The sequence below is a fragment of the Gobio gobio genome (genome assembly GCF_949357685.1).
Source record: "Gobio gobio genome assembly, chromosome: 14".
Lineage (NCBI taxonomy): Eukaryota > Metazoa > Chordata > Actinopteri > Cypriniformes > Gobionidae > Gobio > Gobio gobio.
In genome coordinates this window covers 42199191-42226690 of record NC_137107.1, presented here as the reverse complement: position 1 = coordinate 42226690, position 27500 = coordinate 42199191, and the positions used below count along the sequence as shown (strand labels likewise).

General features: G+C 37.0%; 1 protein-coding gene across 9 annotated transcripts in view; it reads left to right on the top strand.

Moving 5' to 3' along the window:
• The window catches only part of fnbp1b (formin binding protein 1b), a gene marked incomplete at its 3' end in the record, with an annotated part of 125199 nt that overhangs the window by 24380 nt on the left and 73319 nt on the right, over positions 1-27500 (top strand). For all 9 annotated transcript variants that reach the window (XR_013817977.1, XM_079835998.1, XM_079835997.1 and 6 more), the window contains exon 2: positions 23767-23882. Coding sequence is in view for 8 of the 9 variants with exons in the window: in XM_079835998.1 (XP_079692124.1) it covers positions 23767-23882 (116 nt within the window). The remainder of the gene's footprint in view (positions 1-23766; positions 23883-27500) is intronic.

Sequence of the window (27500 nt, the reverse complement as noted above, 5' to 3'; positions counted from 1 at the left end):
TGTGTGTGTGTGTGTGTGTGTATGAAATTAATGTGAATGATCAATAACAATTTGCTAGTTTGTCAAGGCAGGGTGCAGTTTGAGTCGCATGATCTGTGTATCAGTTTAAACTCTTTAATGGACTTTAAAATCAACATGACATCAGAATTCACTTTTTCTAAACACATGTTCATGGTTCTGTTGTGTGTGATTTGTTACTTATTGTGTATCCAAAGAAACAAACGATTGTATAAGGGTTATTAATGATTTTTTTAATTTGGTTTTTTTAATCAGTCTTTTCAATTCAGTTTAGAATTCCCTCCATCATTGGTAGATTTAGTTTAGGTATGTTTTAAAGTTTTCTAGTTTCACATATATGTAGTTTTTATATTGTTTTTAGTATTTAGCCAAAGTTTAGTTTACTTTTGGAGTCATGAAAATGTTATTTTTATTTTAGTGACTTAATTTTTTTATTTCAGAGAATGATATGCTTTAATTTTAGTTTTCGTTAAAAATAACACTGGTTTGTCGTCGTAATATTTCATCACTAACTTTGCGACTGAAACGCCAGTCCTTTTTCACTGACATCATCGAGCCCCCTAATGGTTAAGCCCCTCCCCTTCAAACTGCCCTTTCATATATAAACACTTTCCACCATCCAATCAATTCTCAAACTAACCCTCATTGAATATCATGTTTCACTTGGAATTCTGTCACCTTCCGGAAGTAAAATGAGTTTCAAACGACTTCAAATGCTTCAACTTTTAATAGTCCAGAACACATGTAGGAAGTTTTAAAGTGCCTGTGTATTTGGCACATTGAGCTGTGTGTCTGGGTGAGTGTGTATCAGATTTCCGCTGGCACACATACCTCACATAACCAGTATAGTTTTCCCTCTCACTAAAACACACTCTCACACACACACATTCAAGCTTGCTGTGTTTTCCCTGTTAAAGAAACACATAAATGTGCACTGTGTTCGAACAGCTGTCTGTCTGTTGGTGTTTCCCGAAGGCCGGGCATCCTATAAAGATGTATTTTCAGAGGCAACCCAGAAGACGACAGGAGAGATACCAGCTAGCTGCACGCTGACAGAGCCAATCGCCAAACCAGACTTTTAACTGTCAGAGTAACGTCTGGGCCGTTTTGATGCCTACTCTAGCCAAGAGCTGCCAGCTTAAACAGGAAGAGACTGTCTGTACAGTTTGTCGACATGTTAAGTGACCAACCACTGGAGTTTGTATTGTGTTTATGTACACTATCGGTCAAAAGTTTGGAATAAATATGATTTTTTTTCTTCTTTTTTTTTTCTCTTCTGCTCACAAAGGCTGCATTTATATGATCAAAAATACAATAAAAACCGTAATATTGTGAAATATTTTTACAATTTTAATAATTATTCTTGTGACGCAAAGCTGAATTTTCAGCATCATTACTCCAGTCTTCAGTGTCACATGATCCTTCAGAAATCATTCTAATATGATGATATGCTGCTCAAGAAAGCATTTATGATTATTATGAATGTTGAAAATAATTGTGCTGCTTAATATATTTGTGGAAACCGTGATAACTTATCATTCAAAAGTTTGGGGTAAAAAAAATTAACAACAACAACAAAATAAATGAATACTTAAATTGACAGTAAAGACATTTAAAATGTTACAAAATATATATTTTTTTTTAAAAAGTGCTGTTTAAGGTGCACTATGTAACTTTTTCGTCCACTAGAGGTCGCAAAGGCGTAGTTTGATGATGCCACATTTGAGCGCAGAATCTTGGGACATGTGGTCTTCACCTTACAGCCGGTGGGAAAGAATCGGGATAGGACTCGGGCAGAAATCATGTTCATGGATGTGATTATTAACGTTACTGTAGTAAAGCAGAGCAGGACGAGTGTTGTGGAGCTGAGCAAGGCCGCTGGAGCGATTTGTTAATAAGAAGAGCGCAACACACGCCTCACGAGCAGCGGGACTTTTATTATGCCACAGTCGCCGGCGCCATTTCCACTTTTCCTGTCATGAGTATGTTAGATTGATTGCTTTAATTTAACTGTATTTTCATAAAAAAATCCACAAATAATTGATTAAAAAAAACAAAACAAAAGAAACATTGATAATAATAAGAACCTTTATTTATAATTTATATACACCATTAATAATCAAGCACCAAATCAGCATATTTCTGAAGAATCTGAAGGGCCAGTATTTAACAATAGTACGGTCTTTACAGTATTTTTGGTCAACAGCCTTGGTGAGGATGAGAGAAAAAAACGTATTTATTCCAAACTTATGACTGGTAGTGTATGATATAACACACCACATCTTCTTAGTTTCAATTCTGAGTTTCATTACCTGTGAAAATCTCAGTTTTAAGATCCTCAGAGGTGAAGTCGGAACTGGCCTTATGTAATGTAATAAAACAGGATCATTCGACTGGAGAACAAAATGGATGAAAGCTGTAAATGCAGCAGTATACCTGAACAATGAGCGATGTGTGTTTGAGTTGCACAAGTCAGTCTGAGGATTGTGTGGTTGTGTGGGGATGAAAGTGTGTATTGTTGATGCAACTTCTCAATGTTTGTGTGTTTCTTTGAGTTGAGTTCTAGCTGGTAATCGGCTTAATAACAAAAAAAACGGCATCAAGCAAAGTTCACTGCGTCACTTAATCTCCCAGTGCATGATGGGTAATCACGCACATTCCACAGTGGATCAGAGCTGAAACTCATTTCTGTTTTTCAACTTTTTGGACAATTTGTTTGTCTGTCGTAGAAAAGTAAAAGTATATTTTTTTTAGTTTCTCGTAATACTTTCTCATTCACACCCGGTTGATTTTTCACTGCGTTTGCGCATTTGGCTCATGATGATGCATGAAGAGCTGTTTGATTTCTTGAACAAACGTCGGTCGGTGGGTTCGCTCCGCTGGTTCGTGGAGGAACCGGACCCCCCGACCCCTCTTCCTTTCACCCCGTTGCAGGAGTACCTACAGAGGCTCCTAGAGTTGAAGATGCTCAGCAATGTGAGTAGTTTTAACGTCTGAATCCCTCAGTGACTTGACCACTTATAGATTTATAGTATATAATGTATCAAACGGCTCTATGGAAAACTTGATTCTGTTTGGTCAAACGTGGCATTCTGTGTTAAAATATTTTTGTATATTGGCCGCAATGCTATATAATAAATGTCTTTTTTAACAGGGATACTGAACCATTTAAAGACGCCAGAGTTTATAATTGTACAGTTTTGGCTGGAAACAAATGCTATTAGCTAATGGAAAGATTTCACTGGTTTGTGAATGTTTCTTTTGCAATGAAATACTACAATTTTCAGTGAAAGCTTTAATAGATAACAATTAATTGAATATTAATCAGTGAATTTGTTTCTGGTGGATCGGAGTAGATTAATTGTGTTCTTGGTGAATTTCATTATAGTTCTCTCAGGCTAGTTATCAGGGTGGTTTGTCCAGTGTCAGCTTGGACAGTTGAGTTCCCAGCACACATTAGCCAAGCTTGAAAGTGAGTTTGTGTGGCTGAGATAACAGAATGAACATGAGTGTGTATGTGTGTGTGTTGATGTGTCATTCCTCCAGTAAAAATGACTAAAATTCCATCTATCATTTGTGGGTGAGACTTTCAGTGTGACAGACAGATGGGACTCACTCCACCCAAAACCACTCAATTTTCTTTCTTTTTTTTGAGAACTGAAGCTGCTGTAGGAAATGCGTAAAAATGCCAATTACCTGCATGCTGTTCTCTCTTTATCTCTCTCAAATACAGTTAGAGAAACCCTAGCAACCACCCAGAACAGCATAAACAGTCTAAAACACTCTATTAGCCACATAGTAACATACTAAAAACAATGTCCTACAACCACCCAGTTCACCCCAGCAACCACATAGCAACGCACTAACAGCCACTCGGACCATACAAGTATCCGCATAGCAACACCCTGACAACCCCTCAGACCATAAAGGCAACCGCATAGCAACACCCTAACAACCACTCAGACCAAACAAGCAACCGCATAGCAACGCCCAAACAACCATTCAGATCACCCCAGCAACTGCAAAGCAACACAATGTCAATCACTCAGATCACCCCAGCAACCGCATAGCAACGCACTAACAACCATTCAGATCACCCCAACAACCGCATAGCAATGCACTATCAAGCACTCAGATCACCCCAGCAACCGCATAGCAACACACTAACAACCACTCAGATCCTCTGCAACAGCATAGCAACACACTAACAACCACTCAGATCACCCCAGCAACTGCATAGCAATGCACCATCAAGCACTCAGATCACCCCAGCAACCACATAGCAACTCAATAACAACCACTCAGATCACCCCCCAGTAACTGCATAGCAACACACTAACAACCACTCAGATCACTCCATCAACCACATAGTAATGCACTAACAATCACTCAGATCACCCCAGCAACTGCATAGCAACACCCTAACAACCACTCAGACCACACACATATCCGCATAGCAACGCCCCAACAACCACTCAGACCATACAAGTATCCGCATAGCAACGCCCTAACAACCACTCAGATCCTCCCAGCAACTGCATAGCAACACACTAACAACCACTCAGATCACCCCAGCAACTGCATAGCAACACCCTAACAACCACTCAGACCATACAAGTCAGGGCCGTGCAGAGAGTTCTGCAGGGGCAGGGGCTCAAATGTAAAAAAGGGGCAATATATATATATATATGTATATCCTTATATATATCCTTATGCTCATCAAGCCTGCATTTATTTAATAAAAAATACAGAAAATAAATATTCTGAAATATTATTACATTATGTTCTTTTTAACTTTTTATTATCAAAGAATATTGAAAAGAGTATCACAGTTTCAATCATTGACATTAAATCCTCATATTAGAATGATTTCTGAATGATCATGTGACACTGAAGAGTGGAGTAATGATGCTGAAAATACAGCTGTGATCACAGGAATAAATTATATTTTAAATGATTTTAAAATAGAAAACCATTATTTTAATAATATTTCACAATATTGCTGTTTTTTATCAAAAAAATGCAGGCTTGATGAACATAAAAGACTTCTTTCATAATGCTGCATAATATTAAAAAATGGTAATATAATTAAGTCCTTTCACGTCACCATTTCGCCAGCACTTCACATAATAGGCCTGTAGGTGCCGGTGGCACTTGGGTTTTGTTAACTTTGATAGTTTCATGAAGTAGTAAACGGTGTATCAATATACATAAATACAAGTGAATTTAACACTACTTACCATTAATGCGACTTTTGCTGCTTAATGGTTTTGTGCAGATTTGTTTGTTGTCAGTTAAAATCCATTTTGTCAGTGATGCAATTTATAAAATGAGCCAAACCGCAGGAAATCGTTCCACAAACGTTAGTTCGTCTGTCCATGTAATTTTCAACCGATTTATGAATAATGCTGCCTTCACGTGCTATCGGAAATTTGATTATTCCGACTTCTGAAGTCGTGATTACGAGCGCATTGCATTCAAGATTCAAAATGTGAGGGCGTTCATGTGCAATGTTTACCTAGGAAACTCGTATTTACGATAATTCCGAGAGCACGTGAAGGCAGCATAAGAACAGCTTTGCCAGATCACGATTGGTTGGTGTATAGTATACATGACGGGCATTGGTGAATTGTGTAATACCTTAAAATATATAATATACATATTTGTAATTAAATCAACACATTAGCTCTGATTATGGATGGGAAAAAAAATATTGGTTTACTTTTTTCCCGTAAGGCCACACACTCTCTGAAAGGACCATATTTGGCTCGAGAGCCGTTTCCGAACAGTAGAAAATCAGCAGTCAATCAAAACGCACGCAACCCATAGCAACGTGTTATGGCAACGCCTCAACAGAAATTGTCCGACTTTTGAGCCGTTCGTTACTATTGTATACATTGTCATGTTATAATAATCACATTTATTTAGTTTTATTGACCACGATATTATCATTGATTTTGTCTGAGAGGGGCACTTTTGATTCATTTTGAAAAGGGGCAGGGGCTCGAGCACCCAAAGCCCCCCCCTCTGCACGTGCCTGATACAAGTATCCGCATAGCAACGCCCTAACAACCACTCAGATCCCCCCAGCAACTGCATGGCAACACACTAACAACCACTCAGATCACCCCAGTAACCGCATAACAATGCACCATCAAGCACTCAGATCACCCCAGCAACCACATAGCAACACACTAACAACCACTCAGATCACCCCAGCAACCGCATAGCAATGTACCATCAAGCACTCAGATCACCCCAGCAACCACATATCAACGCAATAACAACCACTCAGATCACCCCCCAGCAACTGCATAGCAACACACTAACAACCACTCAGATCACCCCAGCAACCACATAGTAATTCACTAACAATCACTCAGATCACCCCAGCAACTGCATAGCAACACCCTAACAACCACTCAGACCGTACACATATCTGCATAGCAACGCCCTAACAACCACTCAGATCCCCCCAGCAAACACATAGTAATGCACTAACAATTACTCAGATCACCCCAGCAACCACATAGTAACACTCTAACAACCACTCAGACCATACAAGTAACCGTATTGCAACACCCTAACAACCACTTAGATACCCCCTGCAACTGCAAACTAACACAGTTTCAACCACTCAGAATACCCTAGCAACCTCATAGACTACTTGGCAACCACTTTGCAATGCGCTAATGTACACACATATACAAAGTGGTAACTTCAGAAGTCTAAAAGCCCACAGTTTTTCGTGGTGTTGAGGGTTTGTGTATGTTTATAATCATCCGAGACCTTCTCTCAGAAGCGGAAAGGGATTTTCGTGTTAACAGAAGAGAGATTTATGATGCTAGCAGTGTTTATGCAGCGGTTTTTATGTTCTCCTGGGCGTTTTAAATCAGAGGAGTGTACTTGTTATGATGCACTACTGTGGGTAGTGAAGATGTTTAAGTTCAAGTTTTCATGTCACAAAGACAAATGTTGGTGATAGGACCATCCAAGTGTGTGTGTGTGACCCGTCTGTGTATCATGACTAAGAGGTTACAGTAGCTCTGTTCTGCCTTTTTCTGCAGCACAAAGACCCTGTGTGAAAGACCAACGGGTTGGCATTCACACACACACACACACACACACACACACACACACACACACACACACACACACACACACACACACACACACACACACACACACACACACACACACACATAGAAACGCACACAAACTCTTTGACATCTCACACAAATATTTCTCCCTGAATGCAAACCGCCTACGAGCACCAGCCACAATGAACAGAGGCTATTGAACAAAGAGAGAGATGATTCTATTTTCCACAATAAGCATAACCTCAAAACATCTCATGATGATTAAAAAACCCCACACACACTAAGTGCACATAATGCACAATAGATATGTTTACATGCGAATCAATCCGAATCTGATTTCAGATTCTGAGAGTTCTGTTTATACGAACCCTAAACATGGTCATATTCCCTATATTCACTGTAAAGCCAAGCTTCTAATCTCCAATAATATCTGTCCACAGAGCCAAAGTTTCACCCCAGCAGTTAATTTCACCCGCAAAAATTATTTAGTTATTATTTCCTTTGACTAAATCATGGTAAATCATGCTAGAACGTGGTAAATCATGGTAATTCATACTAGAAACATGGTAAATCATGCTAGAGTGTGGTAAATCATGGTAAAGCATGGTAAACTATGGTAAATCATGCTGGAACGTATCATGCTGGAACGCTGGAACGAATCATGAATGTGTTAAATCATGCTAGAATCAGGGTAAATCATACTAGAATGTGGTAAATCATGGTAAACTATGGTAAATCAAGGTAAACTATGGTAAATCATGGTAAACTATGGTAAATCATGCTAGAATCAGGGTAAATCATACTAGAATGTGGTAAACTATGGTATATCATGGTAAACTATGGTAAATCATGCTAGAATCATGGTAAATCATAGTAGAACGTGGTAAATCATGGTAAAGCATGGTAAATCATGCTAGAATCAGGGTATATTATACTAGAACGTGGTAAATTATGGTAAACTATGGTAAATCATGGTAAATTATGATAAATAATACTAGAATCATGGTAAATCATGGTTAAACTATGGTAAATCATGGTAAACTATGGTAAATCATGCTAGAATCAGGGTAAATCATACTAGAATGTGGTAAATCATGGTAAACTATGGTAAATCAAGGTAAACTATGGTAAATCATGGTAAACTATGGTAAATCATGCTAGAATCAGGGTAAATCATACTAGAATGTGGTAAACTATGGTATATCATGGTAAACTATGGTAAATCATGCTAGAATCATGGTAAATCATAGTAGAACGTGGTAAATCATGGTAAAGCATGGTAAATCATGCTAGAATCAGGGTATATTATACTAGAACGTGGTAAATTATGGTAAACTATGGTAAATCATGGTAAATTATGATAAATAATACTAGAATCATGGTAAATCATGGTTAAACTATGGTAAATCATGGTAAACTATGGTAAATCATGCTAGAATCAGGGTAAATCATACTAGAATGTGGTAAATCATTGTAAATCATAGTTAAACTATGGTAAATCATGGTAAACTGGTAAATAATGCTAAAATCATGGTAAATCATACTATAACGCGGTAAATCATGGTAAACTGGTAAATCATGGTAAACTATGGTAAATAATGCTAGAATCAGGGTAAATCATACTAGAATGTGGTAAATCATTGTAAATCATGGTTAAACTATGGTAAATCATGGTAAACTGGTAAATAATGCTAAAATCATGGTAAATCATACTATAACGCGGTAAATCATGGTAAACTATGGTAAATCATGGTAAACTATGGTAAATAATGCTAGAATCATTGTAAATCATACTAGAATGTGGTAAATCATGGTAAACTATGGTAAATAATGCTAGAATCATGGTAAACTATGGTAAATCATGGCAAACTATAGTAAATATTATTAGAGTCATGGTAAATCATACTAGAACGTGGTAAATCATGGTTAAACTATGGTAAATCATGGTAAACTATGGTAAATAATGCTAGAATTATGGTAAATCATACTAGAACGTGGTAAATCATGGTAAATCATGCTAGAATGTAAATCGTGAATGGTAAATCATGGTAAACTATGGTAAATCATGGTAAACATTGTAAATCATGCTAGAATGTGGTAAATCATGGTAAACTATGGTAAATAATGCTAGAATCATGGTAAATCATACTAGAACATGGTAAATCATGGTAAATCATGCAAGAATGTAAATCGTGAATGGTAAATCATGGTAAACTATGATAAATCATGGTAAACGATGTATATCATGCAAGAAACATTGTAAATCATGCTAGAATGTGCTAAATCTTGGTAAACTATGGTAAATAATGCTAGAATCATACTAGAATGTGGTAAATCATGGTTAAACTATGGTAAATCATGGTAAAATATGGTAAATAATGCTAGAATCATGGTAAATCATACTAGAGCGTGGTAAATCATGGTAAATCATGCTAGAATGTAAATCATGGTAAACTATGGTAAATCATGGTAAACAATGTATATCATGCTAGAAACATTGTAAATCATGCTAGAATGTGGTAAATCATGGTAACTATGGTAAATAATGCTAGAATCATGGTAAATCATACTAGAACGTGGTTAATTATGGTAAATCATGCTAGAATGTCAACCGTGAATGTGGTAACTCAAGGTAAATCATACTAGAACGTGGTAAATCATGCTAGAACGTGGTAAATCGTGAATGTGGTAAACTATGGTAATTCATGGTAAACTATGGTAAATTATACTAGAATGTGGTAAACTATGGTAAATCAAGCTATGGTAAATCATGAAATTATTCCCTTCCAGGGCCGTAACATGCGTCTCGACGACATAAAACTCTCACAACGAAATGCGCGGGCAAAACTGCTGTGGCATAAAACTGTGGTTGTGCGGCTCTGCAGTCAGACCCTTCTCCTAAGCTTTGAAACAACACCTATTTTGTGCTGGTTAAGCAAGTGGCTGTTAAGTAACATGATAACTTAGTAGCACCCCTGCTCCATATTTAAGAGGTTAACTATTAATCTGATTAATTGGACTTTAAACAGCGATCGATTATGGGAATTTATACAAGAAACCCCTAGTTCGGACTCCCGTTGACCACGCCTTTCAATCTGGTTATAACTTAATTTGGATCAAGCTCAGTCGTGTTTACCTGAAGGCTTTTCAATCCAATTGAGCAGTCAAATGGATTATTTGGTTGCATGTAAACATAGCTAATAATGTGTGCATGAAAGTGTCAAGACTAACTAGACTAACTTCTCAAAAGGCCATGGCATTTGAGGTATCATTCATGTCTGCTGAGCAAAAGGCACTAATAAGATCATCACCACACTGACCCCATGTGTTAAAGAGTCCATCCGTCGCTTCACCACTGTCATACAGCGCTGTACATCTGCACCATCTCAAAGCCACTTCCTGTGTCAGCTGTTTTTAGGTCAGCAGGGTTCTGCCAAGTGTTATTTTAACGTTCCTCAGAGGCAGAAAACTAAAATAGAACAAATTACTAAGTGCTAATTTAACGTGATAATATTTAATTCTGACTAAAATTCAGGAGAGATAGTGCTGTTATAAGGTGTTTGTAATGTCTGCCACATTCTGACGTGTTAAGGGTTGCATGCAAAAATGAAAGTTTTGTCATTGTTAACCATGTTGGTTTTGTTGGACGATTGCGAAAGATCCTTTACACATAATGTGTGCACGCACACTGTTCACTTTTTGTTTCCTTGAAGACGTTTTTCACAGTAATTTGTATACCTGTGTGAATCAGGCTCTGTATATGAGTGATTTTGGGGGAATTTTAAGGGCATTGATGAGCAAAACAGAGCCCTTGATTTGTGTGTGTGTGTTTGTTTGGAGTTTTGGGAACTTTCGGTTTCTTGATAAATCACAAGCTCACATCAAAGACTTTTAGACTATTTTGGTAGATTGACAGTTCAGTGATGATACAGGTTGCTCTCTACTGCCCCAAGAGGTCTGCAGTGGAACTACAGTTGTGACATTTCCTGTTTCCTAATGAGCAGCCTATGGGTAAATTCCATTTCTTTTATTTTAACTTCCTAAAAGTGACCATCATATGTACCATTCATTCACTATATTTTTTATTTATTTATTTAATTTTTTATTACTTCATAGAAGTGACCATCATATGAACCCTTCACTATATATTTTATTTCATTTTATTTTATGTTTTTACTTCCTGGAATTGACCATCATATGTACTCGTCACTATATAATTATTTATTTTTTATTTTTACTTCCTAGAAGGGAAATTTTATATGTATCCTTCACTATTTATTTTATTCATTTAATTTTTTTAATTTTTTTATTACTTCCTAGAAGTGCCCATCATATGTATTTTTACTTCCTAGAAGGGATAAATATATGTACAAGTTATATGTACTCTTCACAATTTTATTTTATTTTTATTTTATTTATTTTTTACTTCCTAGAAGTGACCATAATATGTATCCTTCACTATTTTATTTTATTTATTTTTTATTATTTAAATGTATTTATTATTATTTTTTTTTAAATGTTGTATTTATTAATTTTTAGTTTTTTAATGTATGTATTTTTTAGCTTCCTAGAAGGGACGTACTCTTCCATATATGGTTTGTTTTTTATCTTAACTTCCTAGAAGTGACCATCTAATGAGCAGGGATTCCCAAAGGGATTCAGTTGCTATGTTGGATTTATTATGACCCTAAGTGTAGCCTCCATCTCATTTGGTATTTGTCCTGTGTTAACCAAATACATTGAGGTACACACAGCCTCAAACCCTGTACACACACATATACGCAAAGGTGCTTATATAATTAGTGCTTATATATCTGTGTCAGTAGCATCTCTTTGTGTAAACATGTATGTGTCCAGTTTATTAAGAGATCAGGCCTGATTAAACCATTCACAACCAGCAATAATCTGCTTATTTTCTGTTTACACATCTCAATCGAATTATGGCATAGACATACTAGGATGTTGTGTTCACTACTACTTTTTATTCTCAAAAGAGCAAGAAAAACATATGCAAGTATTATAAACTTCATATGTAATGGGCTTGTGTATACCTTATCCTTTTTGCAAGCAGTGCTGACCTGGGATCAGATCAGCCTGTTCTTATTAACCATGTTCCACCTGAGACTAAGCAGAAAACTGATCTGAGGTCAGTGTTGCGGCATCACACATTCAGCTCCAGATGTGTGCAGCTTTGCATTCCAGTTCAGTTTCAAATGACAATAATGTTCAGAAAGTCTGTGATATATTTAGTATGTGTGTAAATGAGCATCGTGGTTAATTGGACTGTCCCAAAGTAACAAAGCAGAAGCCTGACGGAGCACGTCCTCTCTGGCTAAATTAAGGCCAGATTTCACAAGCATCGTGAGTGAATCATGTTGAGAGTTTGCGGAGTTCATAGCAGCAGGGTAAATTAAAAGCACATTTACTTATTTCAGAAATGTTGAGGGGGTAATCCATGCAAAAATGTACAGTTTCCACCAAAATACCTTAGTTACTGTGGTAACAGTGTGAGCACTAGTACTAGAGACTACTGTATTTACAGACAGGATCTCAGTGTCTGACTAGTGCTCTGCTCTTTGGATTTAATGAGTTCATGAGAGACGAGTGAACTCTAGGATTTCTCTGTGTCCCATCAGAGCACACATGCCTATTTATAGTGAGAGAGGAGGCGTGTGTGCATGTGTTTCTGGATGATGAAATACACGCCGCACGGCTATTCTCATGCTCGCGTTTTTGTGCCGTTATGTGTTTTATTTCAGGCTGAATTACTGCGTTCTACCATGCACGCGAGAGTAATTATTATGAAAAACTGTTGTTTCTTCCATTATATAGTGTATGACCTCATTTCTTGATTCGTAATCCGTGATGACATCATCACATTGATTGTAAAAGGGCATGTGTGTGTTTAATAGTGCAGCTTAAAATGAAATTTCTGTCATTATTGACTCACTTCACGTCAACCTTTCAGGTATGTTCATGCATGAAAGTGTGTGTGGGGGGCTGGGGGTGTTGAATATCAGACGTCTTTTAAATTCCATTCTTTCCCTCTCTCTCTCGCTCTCTGTCTCTGAGTCATTCTCTCCATATTTCCCTCCAGTTGCTCAGTCACCACCTGGCACGGCTTTGATTTTTACACGCGTGCAGCTCAGACGCCTACAGCCGAGTGTGTATGTGTGCTAAACCTCTCCCTGATCCCTCGTTTCCATCCAGTAGACTCGTTCACAGCGGATGCAGGTGCTCTGCAATCTGTTCGGTCTCTGCTCAGGGTCAGCTGGTGACCCTTTGCGACCCTCATTAATCCACATCATAACGGACATAATGACTTCATCACCTCTGTGTGGGTGGATGTTCGTTCTCCAACTAATGGCATACAATGCAAACATTGTGTAAATGTTAGGAACAAACATTCTATATGATGCTAATAGTATTTTGATTAATGTTCTCACATGGTTGGAAAAAATGTTCTTCGTACAACATTGTTTGAATGTCCAAGTGTAGATTGGTTTAAGCTACCAAATGAGAAAAGCTGAAAAAATAGCATTTTTGTAAAAGACTATGTCCAGATCGGATTCAGAACGATGATCAAAACATTGAGGGAGTAGATCGAGTCCATCAACACCTCCAAAGCTTCACAGTCCTATAGGTCTTCAAGGGTTTGATATTTAATTCGGTAAAGTTAGGCAGTTTTGATTCATAGGCTGTTTACTGTTTGATGATCATGTTATTTTACATGAGCGTAAGCAATGCTTTTATCGCTTGTTTCTGCTTGTTTTTGGATCCAGAGATTCTGTACTCTTTCAGAAGATGCGTAATAGCACCCCCTACGTATAACAGTCAATGTTTTCACTGTTATACGGTAGGGGGCGCTATTACGCATCTTCTGAAAGAGTACAGGATCCACGGATTGACGGAAAATTCTGTCAATTAAAGTATTATTGTCACTCATATACAGGGCCCTATTTTAACGATCTAAGCACAAAGTGTAAAAGGCTCGCTGCAAGTGCACTTAGGGCAGGTCCTAATCCACTTTTGCTAGTTTAACAAGGGGAAAATGGTTGGCACGCCAGGCACATGGGCTAAAAGGGTTGTACCTAGTCTTGCACCATGGCGTATTCGCTATTTACATGGCGGAATTTGCGAGAGGAAAGACGCTAGGAAAGGAACGCTTCTCCAGAAAGGAATCCTTTTATTTTTAATATTTAAAAAATGTTTGTGTGCTGCTGCGCATCCCTGTGTGTGTAATAAGCAGAGTGTACATTCGTGCACCCGCCTATAGGTGCATATTACTAACGCGCCCTTTAATTTATATTTAAAAAAAAAAGCGTTACCAGGTTGGTCAATGGCGTAGTCGTTTTCAGTTGCCTCAAAATAGCACCACGCCAACAATGTGCCTGAACGCACCTTTTTTTTGCATTGCGCCGGGTGTATGATAGGGCGCACAATCTTAAATTGTTAAATTCAGTGAAACAATTTATAGTTTACACAGAAATTCTGCATGTTTTAATGAGCCTCAATAAAATAAAATAAAAAGTGCTTTCTGTGTAAACAATGAATTTTGACACTTGCCAGTATAACAAACATTACAATTTTTTTAAATGTTTAAAACATTTAAAAATTAATAAACTGTACGTTTACAAAGATTAGGACTTAAAATGTAGCACAGAGCATTGTGAGAACTTGAAAATACATCTTTATCTATACAATAAATCCAATATATTATTATATATTAGTGTTTTATTCATTTTCCAGTTTTCATACATTAAGGAATCTTTGTAAATGTACAGTTTGTTATGAAACTATTTTTATACATTAAGCAACACAATTTGCAGTTGAACCATTACAAATCAGCATTCCTAGAATGTTAAAATGTTTGATCTGAATGTTTGCAGTTTTAGGAACATTATGTTATGTTTATGCAACATTAAGATAATTACATGATGGGATTTTAACATTTGCACAATCATGCTGGAATGTTTCAGAAAACGTTTTAATGCAAAAAAAAAATTAGAACTTCAATTCTATGTAGCACTACACCAAATGTTGTGAATCACCTGTTTGGCTATTCCTCATTTGTATCGCTTTAAATAGAAAGTTCTGCTAAATGCCAGGATGTAAATATGAATGTAAATTTGGCACCAGGAAATGTATAACTTACTTACTAGGCTGTGTTGCATCTATCTCGTTCTCTTTGGTCGTTGCTAATGTCTGGACTTGAATTAAGTAGTAGAACTACTGAAAATCTGCCGCCCAGACGCTCATTGGATCAGCTCCAGATGTGCAATATATCTGCTTTATGCTGGTTTGGGGGGTTTAATCTGTGGATAAAGACAGACTCTGGATTATAATCCACCATTATCATACTGGAACAGGCAGACTGACTGGTTTCGACTGGAGAATTGAGCAGGTGGATTGACCAACGCTGGTTTGATCCGGACAGGCGGTTCTGGCTCAGTTCTGACTTTAGGAGTTGGTGGAAACTGGCTTGAGCGCAGTGGAGATGGGGGCCACTCCATCATTGAGAGAAATGTGGACTAAAATGTTGTCGACTCAGAGGGTAAATGAATTATGCTAATGCTATTGTGTTGCATTACTATACCAAAGATCATATTATGTCGTGTTTTAAAAGGGAACATAATTTTGTATATACAATAAGCTCCTATTAGTTATCATTAGTTAATGCATTAACTAACAATGAGCAATACATTTGTTACAGTATTTATTAATCTTTGTTAACATAAAATACAACTGTTCATTGTTAGTTCATGTCCATCGGTAAATGTTGAAATTAACATTTGTTTTAAGAAATGCTTTAGAAGTAATTTTCATTGTTAACTTATGGAATCTTATTTGGAAGTGCTTGCTAATGTTGCATAGTTTATGGTTGTATTCATAGTATTTTTCAGTGAAATTACTTTGTTGTTTAATGGTGGTGTCAATACTAGGTGTGATAGCTTAAAAAGGATGTTTCAATTATTTTTTTCACTTTGACATATGTGTAATTTTACCTTTTTTACCTTTAATTTTACCTTTTTATTGCACTTTTTCATGGATGAATCACTTTTGTTGTAGTCTTCTTCATTTGTATGTCTCTTTGGACACAAGTGTCTGGTAAATAAATAACTGCACATGTAAACTGGATGATACAAATCCCTAACCTTCACTTTAATTTTAAACCAACTGAGAGAAAAATACATTCTTACTATTTTTAGATGTAAAACAACACATTATTTAGTCCCTCTGAAGAATTTTTCCATGTGGGGACGTCCCTAAATTGATGTCAAGTTTTGAGGGTTTTTTGTCAAAAGTTTGTCTTTTTGAGAATTACAAAACCTGCCCACATGAATCGCAACATGAGGCGTCTTCACTTCTGGGTGCATCTTCAAAGAAATAGTTTGTGCGTGGACTAGAAAGAAATATCGTAATTTCACTTAGTCAAAATCTTAAATCAAGAATTAAGACAGGAGGTTTCATCTAGCCCCAGATCTTTAGACTTGCACATGGAGCACTTGCTGAAAATGTTAGACACCCAGGCATCCGTTTATTGCATAATACGCCGTCTCACTGATCAAAACCACAAGACTATATTCGATCACACAGCAGATTTTCACTTTTCAGCTGCTGGGGATCTGCTGCTCTTGTAGTGTTTCTTGTCTCTGCAGTGTGTACTAAAGACTGGCTTGTGTAAGAGGAGGTGATCTGTGTTTAAATGAGGCCGGCTAATCGTATTAGGTCTTTAGAATTACCCAGATGCTGAGAGGGGACTTTGGCACTGTGTGTGTTTCTCAGCTGTGTTCTTCCATTGCTAGTTTTAATAGCCTTAATGGAGTAGCTCACCAGAAATTAAAATTCAGTCATCAGGGGCTTTCACACCAGGTAGTTATGGGAACTCAGTTATAGGAACTAGCAACCCCAGAGAACTAAATGTTCCCCTCAGGCCACAGCATTCAACAATGTCAAAAACTGGAGGATGCCTTGATTAGTTGAGAAGTGCCTGGACTTTTTAGCGTTGGTCCATCTATCGCTGTTTTCCATGTTTGTGGAGTAAGTACTTTATAGGCCTATGTAAACTGTGTGTTTACACAGCTTTTTAAAAATGGCGCATACTGGTGTTTCGTATGGCATGTGTTCGGCCAATCAACATACGCTTACGTCACTGGTAGTTCCTATTGTGCTGGGTTAGACCCTACTCTGAAGCTGGAGCTAATTTAGTCCCCAAAAAATGTGTTCATATAACTAAAATAGTTAATAGAACCATAGACTGTAAAAAAGATTGACGACGCCCCTTCACTATCTTCCATTGCCGCCAATGTCCGAATATGGCGCTGCCATCTTGAGCTGATTTGGGACCTGCGTCGATGTGAAATAAACAGTTATGGAAATGTAGAAATTAAAGATAAAGCTCCGTTCTCCTCCTGAAAATCCCGAAAAAAGTCTGTTGGTGCCTCATGACGTCAACACCTCCCGTTTTTATAGCATCAGATAAGTTATAACTAACTAAAACTTATTAAAAAAAAAACACTTGAAATTACATGTATGATAAAAACCACCTAAAATGACAGAAATCATTTTTGGAAAAAAATTATTTGAAGTATAATTTTATTGTTTAGTTTGTCTCGCGTCACATTAGAATATATAGAGGGGGGCGGGGTTTATGACTTATACTGCGACCAGCCACCGGGGGGCGATCGAGATGCTTTGGCTTCACTTTTCAGGACAAAAACCAAAGTACCAAAAAGTGTACTCTTCCGGTAATAGGTATTAGGAACTATGAAAACGGTGCTCCGGTGCAATTTTTATTTTTTTTATTTTTCCATGGTATACACAAAAGTATGCATTTTAAAAGAATTTTCATGCAGTTCTTTTACAAATAATGATAATTTATATTAGAGCTGCATGATTCTGGATAAATTGAGAATCATGATTTTTTGTTTCAATTAGAGATCACGATTATTAGAGAGACTAAACTAAACAAATAACATGTCATTTACTAAAGGTTCTGACGAAATTTTAATATCTGCAGTCTATTTAAAATGTTTCATTAATTTGAATGAATTATTTTTTAAAAATCAGTTTGAATTAGGGCTGAGTGATTTTGGAAAATAATCACAGTCGCAGTGTAATCACAGCCTTTGCGGTTAAAAAAATCATACCGCGATATTGTCGCAAAGGCAACAATTCGTTCAGCCCTAGTTTGAATATATGATTCAATGACTCACTCATAAATACTTCACTTGTTTAATTCCTGGATGAATCAGCGTTTTTGAACGAATCTCTTGAATGAATGATTCAATGACAAATACGTTTTAAGTCACTTGTCGCCTCCTACTGGTGTAACGATGAAATTGATACAATCGTTATTTAAAGCGCCAAGTTACTTTGAAAAGGATTTGTTCTGTTTTGATTGTTTCCGTTGACATCAGTGTTTATATCCAAGCTATAAACTTTTATCCTAGTACTTCTGTGATCATTTGAATATTTGTAACAGAAATAACGATACCGTGTGGTTGAAAAGACTGGGAATCTGTTTCATCCCTATGATAACTGCTGTCTCTGGCAAGGTTTAATAGACATGGCAGAATCTTTGTCATTTAGGAATGAGATTGCGTTGGTGTTCGAATCGACATTGTGATCTTTTAACGATTAATCGTGCAGCCTTCAAATCAATATAAATATTGCCATAAAATGATTAAAAAAAAGAAAAAAAACATTGGTTTGTTCCACATATCACTTCAGAAAACATAGAATATAGTACTCAAGTCATATTGACTACTTTAACTGTACATTTATAATACATTTTTGGTTACAACTGCTGTAATTTGAAAAAGATTTCTGAAAAATGTGTCCACAGACGAAAGAAATTCACATGGGCTTATCAACATAAGCTGAAGTTTATTTTTGGTGAACTGTACCTTTAAATTATCGACTAAAATGTTCTAATGTGGAGTGCAGAAACCCAGATCATCACCCACATGTACATCCTGTGCACACACACACTGACAAAGGTTTGAGCGCTCATCCTGTCTGCAGGCTGAATGCATGCAGACGGTTTGCACGAACAGGAATTAAACAGTAGTGTGTTCTTTCACAAGGAGAAAGTTAAATGTTCTTGTGAATCTAACGCTCGTACGGACGGAGGGAGTGTGTGAGTGGGAATCTGGCTGAATTCCTTAGACTTCGAGATGGTTGAAGAGAAAATGGGGGGATGCTGGAGTCAAACGAAGGTGATTGAAGCGTTTCTACAGTACCACTTTGGTGTTTTATTTAGTGTAGTGTAGTGTCTAAAGTTCTGACGATGTGGTTAGTGAACAGGTTTTAAATGCTTATTAGGTTCTGCAAAGCAACGTTTGGTTATCAAGACACATTTTGGCTTTGTAGGATTCTTAAATAGTAGGGAAATTAGCAAGAACTTCTGTTGTGTGGTGATTTTGGGGGGTTTATGCACAATCCAAATACATATACTTCATACATTGTTAGTGTAGTATATAGGATTTCTAACATCAGATCAGTTACTGTAGTTTTTGTGGAGCTAAATTAGCATAAAGTCTAAATATTTTTTGTCATATTTTACTCAGCATGCATCAGGCTCTTTAACTGAGCCTGTCAGGTCTCAAAGTGTGTAATAATAATTTTTAGTTGATACGTAAAAATGGATTGCGTATGAATTAAGAACTAATTTCTGTGGTTTGTGTGTTGCAAAGAGGTTTTACCGGAAATCATCTGCAAAGGGAACATTAAAACCTGACAGACACACACACACACCTCATCATCATGCCTTCATAATTATTATCAATAGATGACCACAGGATATTAGGATATTAATAAAACGTTCAGGCCAATCAACCTAAATAAATTACTACAAAATGTAATGTGCCACTGCATTTGAATGTGGTTTGAGTGGCTAGATAAAAAAAAGAAAGAAAGTTTATTTTAGTATTTACGTATTCCAGAAACATAATAGCACCTGTATTTACTTCAAGATTTCAGTTGTTTAATAAAACTTGGACCGGTCAGTCTATAAATCTGGTTTCTTGTGTTTTTGGTTTAATTTTGTTGTATTTACACTGATTATGCATCTAACAAATTGATGTGTACAATAATTATAACCCTAATTTGAACCCTTATTTATTAACCAGACAGTTTATGGCACCCATTGACTTCCATAGTAGGAAAAAAACATTCTTCTGGTTGCCAACATTCTTAAAAATATCATCTTTTGTGTTCAACAAAAGAAAGTAACTCATACAGGTTTGGAATGACAACGTTAATAATGACAACATTTAAATTTTTGGGTGAACCATCCCTATCAAAGGCAAGCTTCCAAGGTTAGCAGGAAAGGACACCATAGGCTGTTTTTTTAAATGGATGTCAATGGAGGAGAGGCTTCACTATGCTCCTGCTTTTGTGGGAAAGTGGTTATCATTTAAGCAATCGACAGCCCATCGTCTAATCTTCAACATGTTTGCTCTTAAAGGTAGGGTAGGTAGGATTTGGTTAACAAAATTTTTTTTCAAATCTGTTTAAACTTTCTTTATATATCAATACATAATTAAAATGTAAGTACTCAGAAAAAGAAAGTATAAAAATTGAGTGTCTGTAGACCTCTCACGACTGTTTTAAAGACAGCTCATTATTTCCATTCACTCCACCTTCTCCCTTCTGGGCTCTTTCCAAAGCCACGCCCCCAAAACACGTGAACGCGCTACGCCGACCGCGATCAGCTCAGCTGAAAGACGCATTATTTACCTGAGGCGAGCGGAGAAGAAGTATATGTAGTGACATCATGTCAGAATCACATGTAATAAAAAATCTAACTTTATCATTATGAATATAAACAAATAAGATGTATTTTAGTACTCACTATCAAGCTAGAATAACGATACTGGTAAAGTTTAAAATACACACACAACACAGTGTCTACGACACACACAGATACAAGATAAAAAAAACATCAACATAAACATTGGTAGAGTATATAAAAACAAACCAAGGGCCGAAATAAACGTGCAGGTCAAGTTCCCGGTGAACATGGTAAAAGAGTTTAGACAGAGGGTAGTAGCTAAAGCTGACTTAGTTCTAAAAAAAGTTCCTGGATGCGGTGTACTAGCTTTTACACATGCATTTTGTTATCTAAAGTTACATTGTGCAAAATTCAACACGACAGCGATCAACTTGAGCTAGGCATATTGAGTATTTATCATCTCTACTAATGGTTCGCTAAGTGTATAACATTGTAACTTTATGCTAAGTAATGTTATGTTAGCTATTAGGCAGCTACGTGTGCTGGTGATACATACTTCATGAAAACATAAACCAAAAAAATTTATAATCAAAATGAAAGATTACCTGTCCAGCAGAAATACAGCCTCTTGAACTCAAATCAAACGGGTGTGCCAGGGTTGCCAGGTTTTCACAACAAAATCCGCCCAATTGCTACTCAAAACTAGCCCAAAACAAGCCCAATCGTGTTTCTCCGGTAAAAATCGCGTTTGGGGGGTAAAATATGTGTCTTTTTGGCAGGGCTGCCTGCTAAAATTCGCAAATCCCGGGGCAAAATATCACATAATTGGGGTCGCTTCAACCCGCGGACATGAAAAACAGCCCGCGGCAACAGTGTTTGAAGTAGCCTGACTTGGCAACACTGGGGTGCGCGCATGTGGGCAGATCCTGTAGCAAAAGCGGTGGTAGCCATGGTAGCGAGAGAGAGTGACAGTCGCCCAAGCCAATCACTTGTTTCGGCCCGAACAAAAATAATGAGCGGTGTTTATTGCAGATTAAAAAGTCTAGAGTCACTCGATTTTTATACTCTCTTTTTCAGAGTACTTAAATTTTAATTATGTATTGACATATAAAGAAAGTTTAAACAAATTTGGACAAAAGTGTTTTAGATCATTCTTACCTACCCTACCTTTTTAAGGGGTCCTATAATGCCCTTTTTTACAAGATGTAAAATAAGTTTCTGATGTCCCCAGAGTGTGTATGTGAAGTCTTAGCTCAAAATATAATTTTTTTATAGCATGTTAAAATTGTCACTTTTTTTAGGGTGAGCAAAAACGCACCGTTTTTGCGTATGTCCCTTTAAATGCAAATGAGCTGCTGCTCCCGACCCCCTTTCAGGAAGAGGGTGGAGCTTCAAAAGCTTGTGTTAGCAGCTCTGATTACCTTAGTAAGACATGCACTGAAAAATGTCTGAAACTTTAATTTATGTAGCTGATGTGGAGTTACCATCTTCAAGTCATTGATTAGCATATTCTGTCATGATAATCCAATAAATCGTTTGTGTGGGAACTGTTGTAAAATGCTTATAGAGCCAGAGAATATATGCTACATGAAGATAGAACAGCTATAGTTATAACTTATGTTGTCATCTTGCTTTAATGACATGCTATTGCATTTATGTTATGTACTGTATTGCAATAAATGTGAAAAGACGGATTCGACAGCTTGAACAGACTCCCAGATGTGCAACAACAACAACTCTTCTCAACATGGCCTCACACCTCAATGTAGCCCTTAAAAAGCGATTAAAAAAAAAGAGAAAATATTTCCCTTTGCTTTGAACTTTGAGCGTCGTAACTTTGCGGATGTTGTTTATGCTCAAACAGTAACATTACACACTAACTAAAGCTAAAAAAGTGAAATCATAATCAACCACCCCTTTTAAACATTCACTTTAGATTGATCTATTCTTGAGTTTACACTGTAAAAAAAGCTGTTTTATAAGAGAAGTCACGAACAATTGCTCGCGGTATGATTTAGTTTACGGCACTTCTCATTCATTTCTATGGTATCTGCAAACAGTGATTGAGTGTCACACAACTATGAACGAAATTACGATTTCTCCAATGGTAGAGCCACGGACCCTTGTAACTATGCAAATGAATAAGACCATGGCTGAATCTGAAATCGACCCATAAACCCTCAATCACTATTCCCAATGTTAGTTCACTAATACAGTTCACTTGAAGGAGTGAATGAAAACGGGTGAGCAAATTTGGACAGCCGTTAAATGAACATCAGCTGCACACTTGTTATTGCGGTGCATTGTGGGATTGATTGAGTGCACACATTAATGTCCACTATGGTTTCAGACACCACTACAAATGGCTGTATCCTCAAATATTGCCTTATTTGAGAGTATAGGGGGTGATTTCGGATTCAGCCCATGTCTGGTTTTGCATTTTTGTGCGTCTGTTCAAGTTGGTGAACTCTAACTTGCAAATTTGTAGACGTGTGACCAACAGTAGAACGATAAGCCACAGCTTGACCTCTTGGCTGATTTAAAAGAATGCACATTTCTGCAGTAAAGTGTTGCTAGATGGTATTTTTTTGGATGCAGTAGAGTGTGATGCCATACCACGACCATTGAGCATCCATAGAAATTTTGCATGCTCAAAGTCTAGTGTGACCGTGGCTTAAGGGTGGGCTTCCTGTCCACTTCCTGTCGACCTTAGTAGAACGACGCCTTTGCTTGTGACCCCGTGCATTGACTGCTGTCATCAAACATTTGTTGTTCTGCCTCTTTGGTGAACCTTTTTTGGTGTGGTACATTTTTTGATTTCAACAACTGATTCAGGGTGTTGAAACATCAGTCTTCACTGTTATTGTGCCAGCTTTAACATATTTCTCTCTCTGTTTCTCTCCCTCTCAGGATCAGTTTGATAACCTGGAAAAGCACACACAGTGGGGAATCGACTTTGTGGAAAAATACACCAAATTTGTGAAGGAAAGGTCAGAGATCGAGCTTAACTATGCAAGACAGATCAGGTGAGTTTACACCAACCGCTCTGATTAATACAGGTGCAAAATGTTACGTTTTTTAATAAATGCACGGATTGATTCTGACAGCTCTGCATGAGCTCGCGGCGCCATCGCTCGGACACTATTCGCTTGTTAGCCAGGGTTCAAAGTCCAAAGTGCGAGAAAATCGGCGCTAAAATCTACTCGTCTATTGCCCGGTAACCTTTTAATGATTGGATGATTTGAGAATGCGCTGTGGTTTTGTGCGAATATCATGTCTGACGTGCCGCATGTTGTAGGCTACAGCATAGCTTCCAGTTTCTCAGTAAATGCTTTTCTGCAAGTGCTATATCGTCCCCTTGGAATTCTAAGTTGTGTAGCCTACATTTTGGAAGTTTTTATTTAGAAAATAAAAAAGTTGTTTCTACACAGACGAATGGAATGTACTTTTTTTTTTTTCCCGCCAAAATAAAAGCTCTGTTTAATATTTGAAAGAAATCAACATTTCTTTTTTTAAAAGAAGTCTCTTCTGCTCACCAAGGATGCATTTATTTGATCAAAAATAGCTACAGTAAAACAGTAATATTGTGAAATATTATTATAATGTAAAACAGCTTGTCTATGTTTATGTATAGTAAAGTGTAATTTATTCCTGTGTTCAAAGCTGAATTTATCATCATTATTCCAGTCTTCAGTGTCACATGATCCTTCAGAAACCATCGTAATATGATGATTTGAGCTCAAGAAACATTTATGATTATCAGTGTTGAAAACAGTTGTGTACAATGTTTTTAGGATTTTTTATAAGCTTTCTATTTCAGAGACATGCTGTTCTTTTGAACCTTCTATTCATCAAAGAATCCTGGGGAAAAGTGAGCATATTCAGCATAAGAGACTACCTAAAAAATAAAAAAAAGGACATATCCCAGTCTGAACTGTAGTACTGTAAGGCTTTGAATAACAACACCTGATCACTCTTATGGGTTTGCTATTGTTACAATTAAAAACCGTATAAGGGTAAAACATGACAGCCAGACATGATGTAAGCAACACAGCTACAACTACTAACATCATATTGGTGGCACCGAGGGGCCCTCAAATAAAATTCTGCTTAGGGCCCCATAAGGGCCTGGGCCGGCCCTGTCAGTGCGGCACGCCCATCAAAACCGACCGTTTCTTTAGAGCCTCAAGAGCCTCAAAACCAAGGCAGAAAATAGCCTATTACTTATTCATTATGATGTTTTTGAATGTAAAACCACGCGAACGCCATAACAGTATAAAAAATTAAAAAAGCCAGTTCATGACACCTTTAAAGTGACAGTAGTCTAATAAACCTGCTGCTGTCTGTCATAAATGATTTAATAAGGATTAGTGCTGGGCGGTATGAGCAAAAATTTATATCACGGTATTGTTCAAAATTATATCGGTTTTGCGGTATATAACAGTATTTTTCTCCCCTATGCATGACTGGGTGTTAACCACATTTTCTACTAATTGAGAGAGGAAATACTGCAGAAGATTGACTAGAATGCCCTATTTTACCGTCATGACGGGTGAATATTGTAGAAAAACTCCACACTAGAATTAATACAGGTCAACAAAGTCCCACAAAATGATGCTGAGGAGACAACAACCAATAAAACACATGCAACACACTCATTACAGACACATGCATATTAGATTAAAATATGACCATGGGGAGAAAAAAAAAAAAAAGAGTTGAGGGCACCTTAAGCATTTTAAAAATTTAACCCTATAACAACAAACTGACTAAACGAGGGAGAAACGTGGAAGAACATTTAAACTGTCTAAGGATATTTTCAATACATTTAGGAGCACTGCAGTCTCTGGACAAACGACAGACGTACATTTAACACAGAAAGAATAAAGCAGTCATATTTTTTCCATTCTTATTTGAATTGTTAGTCTATTTAACTTACATCATTATCTTCTGTAGCAGAATAACCCATCGTGTCATCGCGGATGGCGGTCGTGATCAGACATACAGTTTGCATACATTTCATTTGAAGAAGATGTGATGAAATATGTGCGCATACGCGGTGCCGGTTCGTTTTTAGAGCTAGAGTATATATAAAATATGTCCATAAAAAAACTTAAACGCGCTCGCTCTGGTCTATATGTGCTATAATATGATCCATGTGCAGAACGTTAATCTCATCACGTGTGTAGTTTGAATTCTCCGCTGAAAATCAAGGGCTGAACCTGAAATCTCCCCCTATAACCTCAAATAGGGCATTATTTGAGGGGACAGCAATCTGTAGTGGTGTCCGAAAGCATAGTGGATGTTATTGAGTGCACTCAATCTATCCCGCATTGCACCGCAATAACGAGTGTATAGCCGATGTACACACAACGGCTGTCCGAGTTCACGCACTCGTTTTCATTCACTCTTTCAAGTGAACAATATAATGTAAGGGAATAATAGTGAATGAGGCTTTAGGGGGTGATTTCGGACTTACCAAGTGACTTACCAACATTGAAACGTGACCCCTCGAACAGTGACGCGCTGCGCCGCGTTCAGAACGTCCGAGCGTGACATATACCGGTATCATCAAAATTCAGATCATAACAAAAATAAGTACCGGTATTCGGTATGAAACGGTATACCGCCCAGCACTAATGAGGATTATTCTATATTTAATTTATAATTTATGCAGTGAAGACTGTAAAAAACAAAAGAATACAAACAGTGAAAACAATAACCTTTTGTGCATTTTGACAGGGCAAGCGAAAATCTGAACTGGTCTGACAGGGCCAATAGAAAAAATTATGCCCTGATATATTGAAGGGAAAAAAAATTCATAGAAACATTAGTAGCAGTATTGGTATCGGTGATACAGGGCTTCTTTCATAAAAAGATTAGCCTGGTCCTACCAGACTCTCGTACGTTTCATTTGTACAGAGTCTGGCCACTCTCCATTGACAAGCGTTTACTTCCTTGAAGGCGGGTACTCTGTTGAAGTTTAAAACTATTGGATCTACACAGAGCCACTCTGGATCTGCCATAACCAATCGCTAACCTTTGGTCGTGATGCATGTCATCTCAAACTAGTGCACGACATCAACGTCATCGTTCTCAGCCACTCCCTCTGTTCGCTGATTGGACCGGTTAAAATTTGAACGGAGAAAAGCAGAGAATATACCGCAATCCCAGACGGAGTACTATAAAAGGCTATTTTATAAAAAAATGCCATTAAAGAAATATTTAAAAAATATTGTTTCTACATTAATTTATTATCATTAATACATTAATAATCATTAATACATTAATTCTACACAAAAATTATTACAATATAGAAATGTATCAAAATCTTTAATGTTAGGCGTAATAGTTATCAATTATTTGCAGAAAATAGGTGATTAATTAGTTATTTTTTAATGGATTGACAGCACAAAATGTATTATTAAATCTTGCATTAACATTAACAAAGATTATTAAATATAGGTATATTGTAGATATTAAATGTAGATATATTGTTCATTGTTTGATCATGTTAACAAATAAAACCTTATTGTAAAGTTTTACCAATGTTTCTATCGTGCAGATGTAACCAAACGTACAGAAAATGGCATGGTGCACCTTTAAATAACATTATAAATGTAACATCATATATTTATGCTTAT